The 16,695-nt window shown below is 40.2% G+C and overlaps 1 protein-coding gene across 2 annotated transcripts; it reads left to right on the forward strand.

The window, feature by feature from the left end:
- The first annotated feature begins 1,280 nt into the window (after positions 1-1,280).
- On the forward strand, positions 1,281-16,468 carry LOC101910508 (claudin-15-like). 2 transcript variants are annotated; one of them, XM_005232256.3, is made up of 6 exons: positions 1,281-1,386; positions 1,812-2,087; positions 10,745-10,909; positions 11,060-11,141; positions 14,424-14,534; positions 15,919-16,468. In XM_005232256.3, exons 2-6 carry the CDS (start codon positions 1,868-1,870, stop codon positions 16,016-16,018), a joined length of 678 nt encoding a protein of 225 aa, XP_005232313.2. In that variant the 5' UTR covers positions 1,281-1,386; positions 1,812-1,867; the 3' UTR covers positions 16,019-16,468. The 2 variants fall into 2 exon arrangements, with proteins under 2 accessions (XP_005232313.2, XP_027635337.1); XM_027779536.2 differs by lacking the exons at positions 1,281-1,386; positions 1,812-2,087 and adding an exon at positions 6,298-6,599.
- The last annotated feature ends 227 nt before the right edge of the window (positions 16,469-16,695 follow it).

Below are 16,695 nucleotides of genomic sequence, written 5' to 3' on the forward strand. Positions count from 1 at the left end.
AAGGTGGTTGCCGAGCCCTCTGGGGCTGCCAGATGACTTCAGCCAGGAGCCCAGAGGTCTGTCCTGCCTCGGGGCATGTCTGAGATCACAGTTTCGTTTGTTAATGTGATCCACTGGATGGGTGTCTGTCTGCTCTGATTGCTGACTGCAGGGCTTAGATGCAGCCAGGGAAATGTAAAAAAATTAGAAAATATGGATTTTTTTTCAAACAAGCAAACAGCCCCTCTCCCCTCTTCTTTTTTTTTTACTGGCCCTTGTTTTACCCACCGGAGACATGCATTTCAGGAGCAGCCCTAGCGCTCTCTGCTTCTGCCTTGTGTGGCCTATTGATGTCACCCATCATCAGGCTCCCGGTCCCCACTGAGGTACCAGACCCACTCCCTGGCCCCTAAGATTTCAAATGCCAGCACTGTATGCTTTGCTTTCTAAGTAGTAAAGATTTTCTTTGCATGCTTGTCTTAAGAAGATCTAGAAAATAAAACATTGTGTACCATGCTATCAAAGTTTATTCTTCTTGCCACTTTACGTCTCCCTGTGTATTGAATTGAAATGTCACCATCTAGGTTCAGACCACATGTGCACTTTTCTGTTGAGGAATACGCACCCACAGGAGGAGCTCACGGGTGTTGTATCGTCTCTAACAGGTGCATTGATGTGGGACAGTCATTTTAAAGGTTGCAGAAGGACACTTAGAGTGGTACTTGTAGTCCTGGTATAGCATGGTTGAATTTGGGTCAGGGTGAAGGAAGGTTGTTACTCTGTATTTGTGAAATCTAGTTCCCAAGCTTCCTCAGTTTGAAACCTAGGGTATTTTAAATTGTTGTATTTTAATTAGAAGTTTGTGTTTACAAGTGACATATGTCCTACCCATAGTGATAGTGCAGGGCATATAGTTACAACAAATCCTGTCTTCAATTGTTTGCCTATCTTATATGGACACAAGCCTCCTTTCATAATAACAGTGTCTTGATGACAAGTGCAGCAAATTTTCAAGTAAAACAATTGTGAAAATGGTAATATTTCTCTGTATTGCTTTGGAGTCTGATGGTGTGTGGGCAGCTCCGTGGTGCTGACACAGCAAATTATATGCCAATGGTTGCCAGGTTAATCTAAGGGTCTTTGGTACTAAATTACATGATTTTGTTGTAGTTTTCTTGTTTGAGTCGTCCATTTCACTGAACCTTTGCTGTAGCAAAAAGCCATGCCTCAGCCTTTGTGCAACAGTTGGGCAGAGCTTTGGCCCTGGGTCCTTGATTTTTAGAATGGGGGGAAAGGTCCTAAACAGTACAAAGCTTTCACTTGTTTGATCAAACTGGTCCTCACATAGTGCTGACACTAGTGTCTAGCAGGAAGGTAGATGAAACAAGTAAGAAACATACTGTAAACGTGAGTATCAAAATGTATTTTGTTTTAAATTTGTATTGATAAGCATTATAATTGGGAGATGATTAATTTATTAAAGCATTTGATAGTTTTAGTTTGTAAATAACGTTGAGTTAGCAAACAAGTAAAGAATGGATGAAACATTGCAAATTCAAGTTAGAGAATTCCTCAGCTGGGTCCTCTGTTTTTGCTCTGTTGGTATTTTTTTGTGGTAAACATGTACAGCAATAAAAGTGTTCCTAAGAATATACTCAGATGTCATAGAATATTCTAAGTCTTCCAGTTATTTAATGAGATTCAGATTCCAGTTCTTCAGTTCCCTTATATGATAAATTATTTTGTAGGTAGGCATCTTTTTGGTGTTTTTGTAAAGGTCAGGTTTGTGTGAAGATAAATCCATATACCGTATGTATAAACTGTTTCAACAGGTTCCTAATACCAGAAATTTTGGGAGGCTCCTTTGAAAACAACTTCTGTCAGAAGAATGGCATCGTCTTCCCTACAGATTTGTGCATTGCTGCTGGCTTTAGCAGGATTTACCATTTTACTTGTTACTACCATGTCCAACAGATGGAAAATTTCAGACTCTGCAACAGTGCTAGTTACTGCAGACTGGATTTCTGAAGGTCTTTGGATGGACTGTGCAGTGACTGCTTTTGGATCAATAGAGTGCAAAAAATTTCCCTACATGTTGAGTTCAGAGAGTAAGTGTGCGTGACATATGTATATAAAATCCTGGGATGTAGTTTTATTCCTTCTTTCTGGGCAGCACGTTAGCACAGTTGGACAGCATACACTGTGTTATCACAGAGGGTCTAGTATGGACAGAATTTTTCATGTACTACATGCAGACAGGTTAAAGGGCTCCAGTGAAACCCATATGCTTCATCTTACAATTCAGCTCAGTAACTGCTGTGGCTTTTATTGCCATCTCTGTTGTGTTGACATAGAGATACGGGTGATATACAACAAATCTAAGATTTTTTTAATATATATATTGTTTTGGAAGAAATAGCATCCTTTTACTCAGCCTAATTCTTAACTACAAGCAGATCATAGGTCAATAAGCACTGGTGCTTGTTTGTGCTTTGGTGTGAGACAGGACTGCTTGGATATTCCAGAACTTGTTTGATACTTTGTGCTAAATCTGTGTATTTGTTCTGGAATTTCTCAGAGGTGGCCAGCTTAAATTAAAATACATCTGCACAACTGATGCTTTTGTGTTTTCTGAGGTAGACTGTGCTAGAAGAGTAGTTAATCTACAAACAGAAAGAGAAGAACTGTCTTTGTAGAGACTGGAAGTTATTGGTTTGGATTGTTTTGGATTTGAAAAAACCCTTTCTGTAAACACCATTTTTATGGCAAAGGACTAGGAAGGACTAACATTGAAGTTCTTTCCTCAGAAAACTGTGCAGAAGCAGTGACAGTATAGCCTTTGAAAACTGGTATTTTGTTAAGCTTTCTGTCTTCAACAGAACTTGTGTTTATTCTTTTACAACTTCCAGTATTGTACAGTCACTTTATGAATTATATAATGGAATCATTTCTTCAAGCCTTTCATGCTTTATAGATCCCTGATTACTGCCATTGCTGTTTGCCTGGACTCTTTCCAGCTGATTTATTCTCGATAAGAAGCGTTCAAAACTCGCAAATACCATGCCTCGCAGACTATGAACGCTTGTTGTTGTGGACTCTGCCGGAGTCAGAGCTGCCTTACCATAAGGCAGTTCTCTAAAATGCAAGAGTTTAACTCTCAAGAGTTAACAGTCAAGATTTAGCATATTCGTGGTTCTTCCTCAGGGCCCTGGCTTTGGTGGCCTCATCTGCTTTCACAACGATGGTGCCATAAGCATCAGCATCCTGTAACAAGGCCAGAATTTGTAGCCTCAAAAGGCTAATCATGTACTTCCCAGGATTTTAGACATACTACTCGTGTCAGAGACAATGTCAGCTTTTCATACCGTTCTGGTACCCATTCTGCTTCTCTCTAAGACTTCCTCTACGTAGATACCAGATACCTAAATGTCATCTAGAAACTTACACATGATTTCTGGAAATCAGAGTGATGAGATGGTGCCCACAACCCTTCAGTTCTCATACGTGGTAGCAAGATGGCATGGATGCTTATGGTGGGGTGGCAGCTCTGCCTTGTTTCAGCCCTGTTATGGAGACAAGCAGAGTCAATATAGGACAGACTCCTTTTTTAAAAAAACACAGTTTCATTACACTCAACACGGAAAGATAATATTCCCCAGGAACAGAAGAGTTCCTGGGCGAACCAAAGCAGTTGCCTCCCAGGAATTCTCTTCCCTTCCTTCCTGTGGCCCCCGTAACTGGAAGAGAGGATGCCTGGCTGGCAGGGCTGGGTGGATCGTCTTCAGCTGTTCAAAGACCTGCATGTCTCCTAAAATCAGTGCAGGGTTCTTCGTGCTAGCTGACGGGCATGTCATGTGGCTGCCTGCAGAGTAGTTGCTATCTGTTGCAGGACTGTTTCTCTTCTTACAACGCTCAGTCAGCATTCCTGGGTCTTGGAACAAATCTACAGAACTGATCAAAAAGGTACAGCTCATGCTGATCAAACATTTAAGTTAATATTTTTCAATATTTTTTTCCCAATTTTCTGATTTTTAAAAATACTATTTCTGCCTGTAAACCCTCTCTCAACCATATTACATGCAAATATGCTCTGTTTTTGAGAATATCAGAGGGGTTAGGAGCAATTGCTCTCCTTGGTCATATATTGCTGCAGTCATATATGTTCATATCTTGGCACACTATTTAAATCAGGATTTTGTAATGAATTTTCCAATGAATCCCATTTATTGCACTTGGTTTGCATTGTGGAATGGTCGTGGAGTGTGCAAATTGGTTTCCTCGTGAACGAAGCAGAGCAGGGAAATGTGCTCCAGAAGCACACTTCCAGGCTTCCAGCTGTTGATGGCGATTCAGTTCACCTGACTGGGTTAGAGCACGTTTGTAGGAGAATTCCCAGGTTGTGGGTGGTGTTGATGTGAAGCTATTAACACCAACTCTTCTACGCTGCTGATGGTAGCGCCTTCTGCAAGGCAGCATTTTCTTTTATGCCCACTGCTTACCAAACCATAGTTTAAGAAATTTAGTGAAGAATAACCCTGTGTTCTTCAGCACCACCGGAGAGTGATTTCCTCAGTGGAATGATTAAAAATGCCTGGTGCCATCCAGGAAAACTCATATATTCCAGGTCTGCAGTTTAGTATTTTCTGTTTATATGTGCTTTATGACTGCCTGTTGAAAGAGTTTTCTTAATTAGGAAGAGATATTTTTTTAAAGAAATGAAATTCTTATTATTTTTTTTTTTATCCTTGGCAGAGTATAAAATCTGGGGACACTTAATTCAAGGTTCCAACTAAACTCAACCTTGAAAGTGCTGTCAGCAGAGGTGATTGCTGAGGTAACCAGGGTAGCACCTATGTATGGGTAAATTAAATTGAAACTCTTTGAAGGGCTTTAAATGGGATGCAGATACTCCATTACGCTGGTACAGTGTGTTCATTTTAGTATGCCATCTTTTTTCAAATTGCAGTGACTTAGCAGAAGGAGGGAATTCAGTAAAAGTCACTGGAGAATAATGATTCTTACCTAACACACCATCTAGGTTTTTTAAAGGACTGCAAGTGTAGAGCTGCACAGGATCACACTGGCTGTGCTGCCAAATCTGTCCTTATTTAAATCAGTGCCAGCGATTCTCTTGGCTACCAAAGGAGCAAAAATGTCATGGTGGCACTGTAGCATCCTTTTGCAGCTGAACCTGCCAACCTACAGCATCAGCTCTTTAAGTCGCCAGTGAATTTTGGAAAAGCAAAACAAAAAAACCCCAAACATATACCTGTTATGGGCAAGTTGTGCCTCTCTCAATGGCTAATCCTTCTGGTAGTCTTTGTGTAAATGCTGCAACTGTTACCATGTTGCATCATAGCAGAATTATTTTATGAAGAAACTCTGACTCCATTTCCTGGAGATAAGAGCAGGTTATCGCTGCAAAAGAGGGTTAACCCCATTTGGATACACAAGCAGTTTAAGGTATTAACATTAGTGGGTGATGTGAATTGAGTCTATGACTTTGTCTAGTCAAGAACAGAAGCAAGTAAACCAAGTCTAACACTTCTACTTCGCCTAGAATAGGCGTTTTTAAAATACTAAGATATTCTGGCAAACAGACGCAATCAGCTGATATGTATTATTTTTCAGATAGCTGTTTTCCTTCATCATTTTATTCCTTTGAGATACATCTGTTACACTGTCTCATTCATTCCCTTATATTTCATTTCTGTGAAACATAGATTATTACAATTGTATTCCACTGTAACTGGGACTATTTTTAAGACTCAATGTGTTTAACTATAGATCAATAGACTGTAAAATATTAATGGAAACCAGTCATCCACAGACTTAACCTTCCTGAAAGAAGTTGGCAGTACAGTTGCTATGGATTACTTATGACCATAACTCAAAAAAATGCATTAGATTTTCTAGCAATAGAATAATGTTCCCATTCTCAAGCTTGTTAATACTTGAGTCATCAAGAAAATAACACAGTAAAACTTTTTGATTTGAGATCAATAACAAAATTACAAACAATTTTAACCTGTGTAAACCCTAGCTGACTTCAGAGGAGGGAGAGAAATAAAGTGTTTGCCAATATTATCACTCTTAGAAGATATTTTGCAGAAATACTTGCTGGACTTTCTAGGCTGAGACTAAGAATAGGCTCATTTTGTCACTTCCCATTAGGAAAAGAATTAATATTGTCATTTAAAAAAAAAAGTTAATATCTTTATCATGAACTGCTCCCATTTCTTATTGTCATGCACTGTAAGCCTTATCTCTGGGGTTGAGCAAAGAGCAAAGGTAGCCTCATTTTGGAGTGAAACCCAGAGATAAAACAGCAAGGAGGCTTCTGAAAGGCTTCAGTTGATTGTAATCTAATTATAGGGATATTTAACTGTTACTGGTCACAAGCATGACTGCTGCATTGGAAATTGTTGGTTTTCTTTTGTGCTTGAGTGGGTGGGCACTTATTGGAGCTACTTTGCCGAATAATTACTGGAAAGTCTCCAGTATACATGGTAGTGTGATCACAACGTCTACATTATTTGAAAACCTGTGGAAGAGCTGTGCAGAAGACAGCACTGGAGTATCCAACTGCAGAGATTTTGACTCTATGCTTGCACTGCCTGGTACGTGACTTCACGCAGTCTTGTTTCTGTTGCTTAAAAATTTGTTGGAAAAAAAGTAGTAAGGCTTTTGTTTCAGTAGTCTAGTGGTACTGGAAAACAATTGGCCAAGAAGGACGTTGTGGGTTGTAGTAATAAAAATCTCTTCAGCAGCAGACTGTGTCAAGCACATTAGGAAAGGCTATAAAGTAAGGCAAATGAAGTTGTTTGATCAGACATTTATTTTAATAGGCATTTCAAATATGGTGTAATCTCTTTTCTAGCATCTTGTAGGAGGAATTAGTAGGATGACATTTTTGAACACATTTTATGACAGTTCCATGTTTATTTGGAATTCTTGTACAGGCCTTCTTTTGCAATACTTGCTAGCTAATGTACTGTAGCTGGAGTTTTTCACATAATAGTTAGGAAATACTATTTGTAACTAAGATGTGGTAGTGGGGTTTGGGTGTTGAGACTGAACACCATACATAAAGCAAGAAATACAAAGAGTATATGTTATACATTTCATAACATAATCATAACATACTATATTATAGGTTATACAATGAGTATACGTTATAAATTAATATACTTGGCAACTAATGTCTTCTTGGATGTTGTTCTAAATATCAGGAAATTTAGATCTGCTGGCTCCTGTACTGTCTCAGTTGTCAGCAGAACTGTGGATTGTCCTCAAATGCTCAACTAAGGCAATGTTCTTTGGATAGTGAGCATGTTTATAGACAGTAAAGCTAGTTTTAATTAGTCTTGAATAACTCCCAGAATTATTCCCAGAATAATTATCCCAGAATAAAAATGCCTTCCTACTTATTCAATCTATATTGGGAGGCAGCTAAACTAAATAGGTAGGAGGATACTCCTAATCCAAAGAATATGTAATATAGGATTAGTGGGAATTCACTTTCTCTCTCAGTCTGAAATAAACTGCTGTTGGTGACCCCCTCTGACCCTAGTGCAGCAATTCTCTGAAGCTGCCTGTGCCCAGTATTTAGGGAATAATCTGTTCTTTTCATCTTTCAGTGTTATCTAACAATTGGTTTTAAAATGCATGTGTGTATTAAGAGGAACATAACCCTATTTAAACTTCTTAGACTCAGTGATAGCAGGATCACGTCCATCGGACATTATCCTCTGCAGAGTGCTTATGTGAGTGTGCATTTGGTTCATGTCTAAACCACTGCAAGGGCTGGTTCATAACACTGCTGCTGACTCTGGGCAGCATCTTGTCATTGATGTATTTACACGGAGTGTTGCTCTGAGAGTGCCACAGAGCTCCCGTGTGTGCACATGTGGGCAACGGGGCCACATCAGGTCAACATCTTGGACCTGCTGAGAAAAAAGTGGGTTTTAAAGAAATGGGGCTGGGGGTGGGGGGTGCAGAAAAGAGAATCGTGAGTAGATGTGCTTAAGCAAAAGAGAAACAAATGCAAGCAACAGCAAGGCTAATTGAAAACTGCAGGTAACAACATGGAGACAGGAAGGAAAAAAATGAGGCCAGACAGAAAGCAAATGAATACGTCAGGCTCTGGAAGTGAATTTCCGAAGATTAAATTTCATCAGTTGAAGACATCAGTTGGGCTGTTGAGAAGATGGCAGTATGTTTGAGAGGTGTAGGCAGGGGGAAAGGGAAGGTAAAAGCAGCTTGCAGAATTGTAGAGAAAAAAGGGATTTAGAAAGGAGAACTGGAAAAGAAACAATTTAGAAGACACTGAATTGTAGAAAAAGCCAAGAGGGCAAGGGCAGTTAGGGAAACAAGGAAAGAGGAAGAAAGTGGGGTTGGTAGCAAAGAGGGCTGAGCAAACAGTGGGACCTCCAAGAAATCTCTGTAGCACTTGCAGATATGAGCCAAAGCAGACTAAAAACAATCGTGGCCAGTTTAGGTGTGTTTCAAATTGCTGTTTAGAAGCTTAACTGAAACTGCTGCAGCAGAAGATGCCAGGGATCGGTGGTAGGGGAAAAAACAGGAGTGTTTGTTACCTCTCATCAGAAGGACAGTGAAGATTTTCCATGAAGGTTTTTCCTTATTGGCAGCTGAACTGTGTGGTATACCTCTGGTTTTTGTTTTGTGCATGGGAAATATCAGATGTGGTTCTCTGAAAGAGATTTAAAGCTTTTGAATTCAGCAAGCCATTAGTCCAAATCACAAATGTTTGAAGTGAGGATCTTTTTAAAAGCAATACTGCATAAGATTCACTGGCTACTATGTATAGCTAGCAGTAGCCATCTAGTCACAGCTAGATTAAACATTTGGTATAAAAACATTATTTACCTGCTAAATGTTTTTTAAACTATCTTCCCCTCCCCCTCCCCCCCCCCCCCCCACTTGTCAATGTTCCAAAGGTTTTTCTTCCAATGACACAATTTTGGAATAATTTCTTACAATTAGTATTAATTGCTAAAATGAACTGACTTTGTATCTTGTTCAATAAAATCATTTTTAAGTTGAAAACAACAAAAAAATGAGATTTCTGGACTGTGAAGTAAGCTTCTCAGTTAAGGTTGCTGAGGTTATCATATTGCGGGACAAAGAGGGTATGGTATGAAATCTTTTCTGTTAAAATAATACAGCCATTGGCTTGCAAGCAGTTAGCCCGAGGGTACGCTTGTGTGGCTGGGAAGGACATGGGGAGTCCCATCTCATACTGCAGGAGTCCCAGAGACCTGAAATGTAAGTCGTTGGGTCCCTGCTATGGGTAATTCCTGCTGCCATGGTGTAAGATCCCCAACTAGAAAGCAGCAGTGGACTTGAGTGCTTGTCCTAACAGCATCTTTTGCAGGGAAATGCCTTGACTGTTAGTGGTACTTGGAAGGGTCTTTTCACTTTTATTAGTCAGATTTTTTTCCCCTGAAAATTTTAAAATCAGTGCTTGACAATACATTAATTCCTCAAGTGTTATCCTTCAATTCTGTGTATTTCTCTCACGACTGCTTATTACTGTCTTTGATAACTCCTAAGCTTGCAGGACCAGTAATCTTAAGCCACATAAAGCTATACACCCCGCTGAGTCCGAGTGTGAGTCTATCACTTTGCCTCCTGTTTCTGTGCCTGATTTTTGTTGTCTGGAGTGTTATGGGCTCACTGCACTACAGAGCCAGAGAGTAGGTTAACATGGAGGACACAGAGGTGACCAAGGAGCAAGAGCTTGAGCGTTAACATCAACATTGCAACTGTCCAGATGTCGACCAGTTCAGACCCTTTTGTTGTGTGGTTAGAATCATTTAAGTTGGAAAAGACCTTTAAGATCATCAAGTGCAACAAAGTTAGCAGCCAAGACCTGCTGGATTGATGACACTTGGCACGTTTATCTCATAATAAAGGTGCCAAAGTGCCATTCGACCCGTAACCTGCCAAAGCCAGGGTGTCATTTTAAAGGAGCCTGAAGTCCCTGTCTGACCTTCCTCCTTAGGCTGGTTAAGAATCTAGTCCTGGTGTTTGTGCAGTTGCTACCTCCATGTGAAGACCAGGAGCTAAAGTGATGCAGAACTGTCAGCACACCAAATTCTACAAGGTGCCCTCAGCAGCTGTAACCTCTCCACGGGAGTGTGTCCTCAGGAGGAGTGCTGCAGCTTCCCGATCCGCTCGTCTCCTCTTCGTTACCCTGACTCGGAGTTTAAAGTGCACTGCTAACTCGAGCACTTTCTTTCCCATCTCTTACTGGAAGTAGCAAAGCTGCCACGTTTTTCCAGTGCCTCTGTAGTGCCAGAGCCCCACACATCTTGGCTAGGCGTGGGTTCAGAGGTGTCCTCTGCGCTCAGCTGTTCAGGTGTAAGGAAGGCACCAGGACTTGGGAGTAGGAGGCTTATTTCTGCTCCTGTAAATGACCATCTATGCCGCTACACGTTTTCCACAGGACTCAACACATGTATACTGTGAAGGGCTTGCTATAATTTTTCAGGATTTACTAAAGGCCCAAGAGGATTTACTGAGCTTATAAAGTGTAAGTGTGGTTCAGCTCTGAAATCTGATTGACTTGAAGGCTAAACACTCCAGGGTTTGGAACCTTCTTTGAACCAAATAATGAACAAGATTCACTCATTACTCCTATTAATTTCATCACTCTCTCTAATCACTTATATTTTTTCAGCACAAGATTAATTTAATTTCTGTATAGAACCTGATTTGTTTTTCTCTTTTTCTGTCTTAGCTCATATTCAGGCATGCCGTGCCTTGATGATTACTTCCATCCTTTTGGGATTCATAGCTACAGTACTCTCGCTGCTTGGTTTGAAGTGCACAAACGTTGGGTTGAGCGATGAAGATGGAAAAATGAAGTTTGCTGTCACGGGAGGATTTCTCTTTATTTTAGGAGGTAATATCGAGGCTGAAATGAGAATGCTATCAATACTTTGTATTGCTTTCACAGCTAGACTAAATGAAATGAACACTTGCTCTTGGTTTGAAGCTGTTATAGCCATTAAAGGAATCACTCATCTGTGTGCTTTTTAACTTTTCCTGGTAGGTCTCTGCTCCATGGTGGCTATTTCTTGGTATGCTGCGATGGTTACCGCTCAGTTTTTTGACCCATTGTATGCTGGAACCAAGTAAGTTGATAGATCTGTCATACCAAAGTCCCATCGTGTTTACAGGCAGCTGCACCAAGAGATGTTGGTGGGGAGGGAGGAGAGTTCTCCAAGGTTTAGTGACTGTGTGTGGAATATAAACCCCCCAGCTGAGGGGTTTCTGTACTGTGTTTACATTTTCTTGTGAGACTCATTAAAGTGCACATCTCAATTCTATGAAGAAGAAAAGGTTAGTCTTATATTTTCTTTGGCATTTAGACCAAAAGAGGTAAAGAATTCTAGTTATGGCTAGAATACAATGCCATAGATGTACAAGCAAATGAAAAAAACATACAGAAACCAGCGTCAGTTGTGTACTAGTGACCTGCAGATAGCTGAGAAACGTCATTGAAGCATGCTGATTGTCTTAAAGAAGTAAAAACATATTTTTCACTACATATTAACAGCTCAACACTTGTTTGCCTTCTTACGAATTAAAATGAGGCGCAGCTGGTGGGACTTTCAGCCCATACAGTTGTGCACAAACAAGTTCCGAGGCATAAATGCCCTTATTCTTGTCCAATATAAACCCAACAGTCTTCAAAACCAAATGCCTGCTTACAGCACCTTATCTAGGTGCCATACTTAGCAATGAGGAACAAGGGTAGAGGTGACCGGGCCTCTCCTTCAGCGAGGGGGGAAAAAGGGACAGGGAAATGTCATATATTGTCTGTGGAACATGAGAGAGCTGGTTTGGGGGAACAGGAACATTTCTAATTTGCCAGTACCTCTACTGAATGTATACTTTTTAGATCAGTAAACTACAAATCTTTAGTTGCTAGGATCATGTTTGAAGTGTTTTGTAAGCTTCCTCCTGAGAATCAATTCAGGGAAGTCAGAGGTGAAGTGCTTTGTTATCAATCAAAGTACTTTAGGCAATTGCTTTGGACGTTTGTCAGTTTTCCTTGTGTTTTCAAAGAAGCACTTACAAAGAAATTGCACTTGTGAATACTTTTTGTTGTTTTATATCCTCTTGAGAGAATTATGCGAAGGGTAATAAATACGTTAGAGGACTGAAACAACTGTTGATAAGGAATTTCAGTTAGTGGGATAGTTGGCGAGTTTTATAGTTACCTGGTACAGCTCTGGGGCTTCAACATCAATGCATGTTAATCAGTTACCAGATTGTTTGCATTCAGTAGCTAAAGAAATCTTTTTTTTTTTTTTTTTTAATATCTAAACTTCATGTTTAAGGCTATCAATACACTAAGCAGTTCTTAGTGAATTAACTTTGATCATTGGTAAAGCCAGACATGCTCTTGAGGAAGTTTGTGCTCCTTGAACTCAGTGAGACATGTTTAAATTCAATTGCAGGTCAGTATTGATCCTCACTCTTAAGAGAGTGACAGATCTATTTTTTCAGCTTGCATTTTTTTGGCCTGACTTAAGCAAATTAGTAAAGTTGACCTCCTGTAATTCTTAGAGGAACTTCTCATACAGCTGTGAAGGCAACCAAAGTTCTGCAGAGCCCTCCCATATACTTTCCTTTGGTATGACATCTACAGCATTCCTGTCTACAGGTGACTGGTGAGCAGAGATGATTGCACGCACTGGACAACACTCGCTGATTGTTCTTTAGTATTCCTCCAGCAACTTGCACTCCTGTTTTTTTGAGATAATGATTATCTCCTTGTTCCATGTTTGGGAATTGCCTAGAACAGCGGAGACCTTGTGGCTCCAGTGTGCGATGAGAACATGAAAAGCAGTGACCCTGTGTGAATCTTCCTGTTAGCAATTAATTCTGGACTAAGAAACTTTGACACTTGAATAACAATTTTGTGTTTGCAAGTGGAAAAAAACGCCACATACATGGTTTCAGTATACCTTCTACGCAGTCCATGACACTTATTTTGCCGTTACATTAGGCATCTCAGACCACAGAGGTCCAGCTGTATTGTGGATATAGTATTTGAATATAAAAACTTGCTTGCCTTTTTTTGTGAAACTCCTGCCAGACTTTCCCAGGCTCAGTTGTGTCTAGTCTTTGGGTCAAATTCATTGTCAGTGGATTTCTTGGACTGGACTTGGGGGTTTCCTGAAAGATTTTGTACAGTGTTGTGGTTTAACCCCAGCCAGCAACCCAGCACCATGCAGCCACTTGCTCACTCCCCCCCCACCCACAGGGATAAGGAGGAGAATCGGAAAGGAATGTAAAACTCAAGGGTTGAGATAAGAACAGTTTAACAGGGAAAGCAAAAGCCGCACACACAAGCAAAGCAAAACAAGGAATTCGTTCCCCACTGCCCATGGGCAGGCAGGTGTTCGGCCATCCCCAGGGCAGCAGGGCTCCAGCACGTGTAACAGGTACTCGGGAGGACAAACGCCATAATGCCAAATGTCCCCCCCTTCCTTCTTCTTCCCCCAGCTTATATACTCAGCATGTCATCATATGGCATGGAATATCCCTTTGGGCAGTTTGGGTCACCTGTCCTGGCCGTGTCCCCTCCCAATTTCCCGTCCCCCTCCAGCCCTCTCGCTGGCAGGGCCCAAGGAACCAAAAAGTCCTTGACTTAGTATAAACATTACCCAGTAAAAACTAAAACCATCAGTGTGCTGTCAGCATTGTTCTCACACCAAATCCAAGACACAGCACTGCACCAGCTACTAAGAAGAAAATTAACTCTGTCCAGCTGAAACCAGGACATACAGTAAAATGGGGAACTATTCTTTTCTTTTCCAGCCTGGGATTATTCATAAATGTATTCCAGACATATAACCACAGAGAGTGCTGAATATTCTTTAGGACACAGAAGTTTGAAAACTAGCCCTATACAAATAGCTACTTGTAGGTGATCTTGCATTGTGTCTATAGAAAGCTGATTTCTATGGTTTCTATGTTTAGCCTTTTTTTATGACATAGACAGTAAGGTCTGACTCATTCAGTTTCACAAAATGACTTCAGTGGCACAGCTGATACAATGGCAAAATAAGTGTCGTGGCCTGCACAAAAAATATATTATTATCATTTATTATCAGCAATTTATTAAATATATGCAAGTATTTATTGTTACTTATCTTTATGTTGTTAGTACTGCCTGTACTGCTGCTAATTTGGCAAAGCACTTAAATATACATCTAAGAGTTTTACTGAACAGACACAAAGACACATCTGTTCTCTTATCTGTTTAAGTACCTCTCAGTTAGCTGATTTCTCTGCAGGCTAGAATTTGTTTTTGCATGATTTGTGCACCTTACGACTCAGTTGAAAATAATGGCTTTGTGATCCTGTTATATGCTGTTTCCATAAAATGTTTCCTGTTTCAGGTATGAATTAGGAGATGCTCTGTACTTAGGCTGGGCTGGATCTGTTCTTTATATGCTTGGTGGGATCTTACTGACTTGTTCTTGCAAAGGGAAGAAAAAACAGGATTACAGGTAACCTTGGATTTGTCATTTGAAATAGTAGCTGTCAAATAGGTACCATTTTCTACCTGTATGCTGTGCTCTTTCTCTCCCCACTTGCCTGGTATAAGCCTGTAGCCATATAAAGTACAAAGAGGAAATTGTACCCATTAATTCAGTGCTTTGGCATTTCACAGACTTGTGATGGCAGGGGATGCCGTACCAAATACTTGTACCTCCTAGACAGTGTAGTTGTTGATACTTTGCCATCAGTGGTCACCTATAACTAGTGTTTGGTAATCCTGGGTACTGCTGATGGTTCTAAGATAGACATGATGAAAATGAACATTGAAAAAGCAAACTTATTGGCAAAGAAAAAGTATATAAAAAAAGATAGTGTCTTATATTATATTCAAGTGTCTCTGCAATACTCACTACTATGGAAATACTCAAGCGCCATTGAATTTGCAGAAAGCGTAATGGCATTTCCTTCCCAATGCATATCCAATTGATCATTAGCCGCATAGGCTTTTTTCCTTGTTTCTTATGGAAATGTCTTGTTGCGCAGCAAATCAGAAAAGTTGAGATTTCTGGCCTCAGTATTTAACCGTGCCTGGATTTTTTTTTTTTTCAATTTTAAATTATTCACACATACAGAAGGTCCCTTTCTGAAGGAGAGGGATGAAATTGTCAGAAATAACAGAGGTTCATATATACCCAGAAGAACCCAAATGACTTGGAGCTGTACTGGCTAAGCCTGAAAGAATGATAACGTGGAAGGAAGAAGCATGCTTGCTGCTGCTGTATTTAATCTTAAGAAAGTTATGTCAAAAAACATAATAGGTGAGAGTGTTCCTCTGGTACTCCATTGCCTAATCTGAAGCCATTAACTTTTATGGTAATATTTCATCAGCCACGTTGGACTTTAGATCTTGCTCACCATACTTTGATACAAAGTACCAAATATCCTGAAAATCAGGTAAAACTGATGTATGAAATAGAAGCGCAACATGAAAAATGACAGCTGAAGGGGTTGGCTGAAGACACTTCTGTTTTCCTTTCGCACCATCTTGATCTCTGTCCTAAAAACTGCAGCTTGCACAAAGGCATTAAGGTCTAGATTCTTTTCTGCTTTAGGGACTTGACTAAATCGCCATGAGGAAGAGCACATGTGAGTTAGGGATCCCGTCTGTTTCTGGTTACAAGAGAGATGGCTGTGCTGCCTGTCCAAGAGCTCACCTCTTTCCCCTTAGCTATAAGGCTGATGAGACTGATGGGCCTCTAATTTCTGCACCTTTGTGAAGCTATTGGTGGGATGGCTAGGGACTTAAATGAGTAACTTCCTAAGTATCTGAAGCAGTGGACAGGTGTGTAGTACTTATTATTTTTTATCTTTTTTTTTCTTCTTAATTTACAGTCGCAACAAATACACATATACAGCAGGCCAGGCACCTCATCAGCAGCGCATTTACACCAGCAACTCTGAGACAGTCATAAGCAACAAGGAGTATGTCTAAACTTGCTTGCACGTCGCTTGTAATGTTAGCAGGTTGTGAACTCGAATAAAGAAGTGAACTACTTCCAGGGTTCCAGTTCCAAGTTGCAATCTTTCATCTTAATTTGGAGCAGTACAAGGAGGAGTATAGTTTTCAGTGTAAATAAGAATGGTTTTCCAGGAATGGTTTTCAACAAAAAATGCTGTGATGTGAAATCCTGAGGCATGAAGGTTTGCTGCGCGTTGAGAAGTCTGGTAAAATTTAACCACAGAGTGCGGTGTATCCTGGCAATCAAAAGCAACTGTTTTATTTCAGCTGACTCAGAAATGCGGAACTGTTATGCTGTAGCTGACTGCAAGTTAATATGCCTCACCGATAGAAATGTATTGTGTTTGCATTACTGTTCAGCTTCCTACTTTTATGTAGCAGCTTTTGCTTCTGGCAGGAAATAAACTTTATTCCACAGACTAACTGAAACAGATTTTTGGATGAGTGGTATCCTGGCCATTAATAAGGATATACTCTATATACTATGGGGTTGAAGTCTCATGTTTTACTGAAATTCATATTATCTATGATAGTCAAGCTTTATAAAAGCTACAAAAAATTTCCTTACAACCACTCACCTCCAAATCTGCAGATGTGCAACAAATTTCCTGTTGGCTGTAATGCAGATAGCAAAGACAAATGGTACAGAA

The sequence above is a fragment of the Falco peregrinus genome, chromosome 12 (assembly GCF_023634155.1).
Source record: "Falco peregrinus isolate bFalPer1 chromosome 12, bFalPer1.pri, whole genome shotgun sequence".
Classification (NCBI taxonomy): Eukaryota; Metazoa; Chordata; class Aves; order Falconiformes; family Falconidae; genus Falco; species Falco peregrinus.

Excerpts from the sequence above, each read along its gene's own strand:
- LOC101910508 (XM_005232256.3), top strand. The coding sequence starts at position 1,868 with ATGGCATCGTCTTCCCTACAGATTTGTGCATTGCTGCTGGCTTTAGCA. Across the intron at positions 2,088-10,744 it reads CTACATGTTGAGTTCAGAGA|CTCATATTCAGGCATGCCGT; the intron begins GTAAGTGTGCGT and ends TTTCTGTCTTAG. Across the intron at positions 11,142-14,423 it reads CCATTGTATGCTGGAACCAA|GTATGAATTAGGAGATGCTC; the intron begins GTAAGTTGATAG and ends TTCCTGTTTCAG.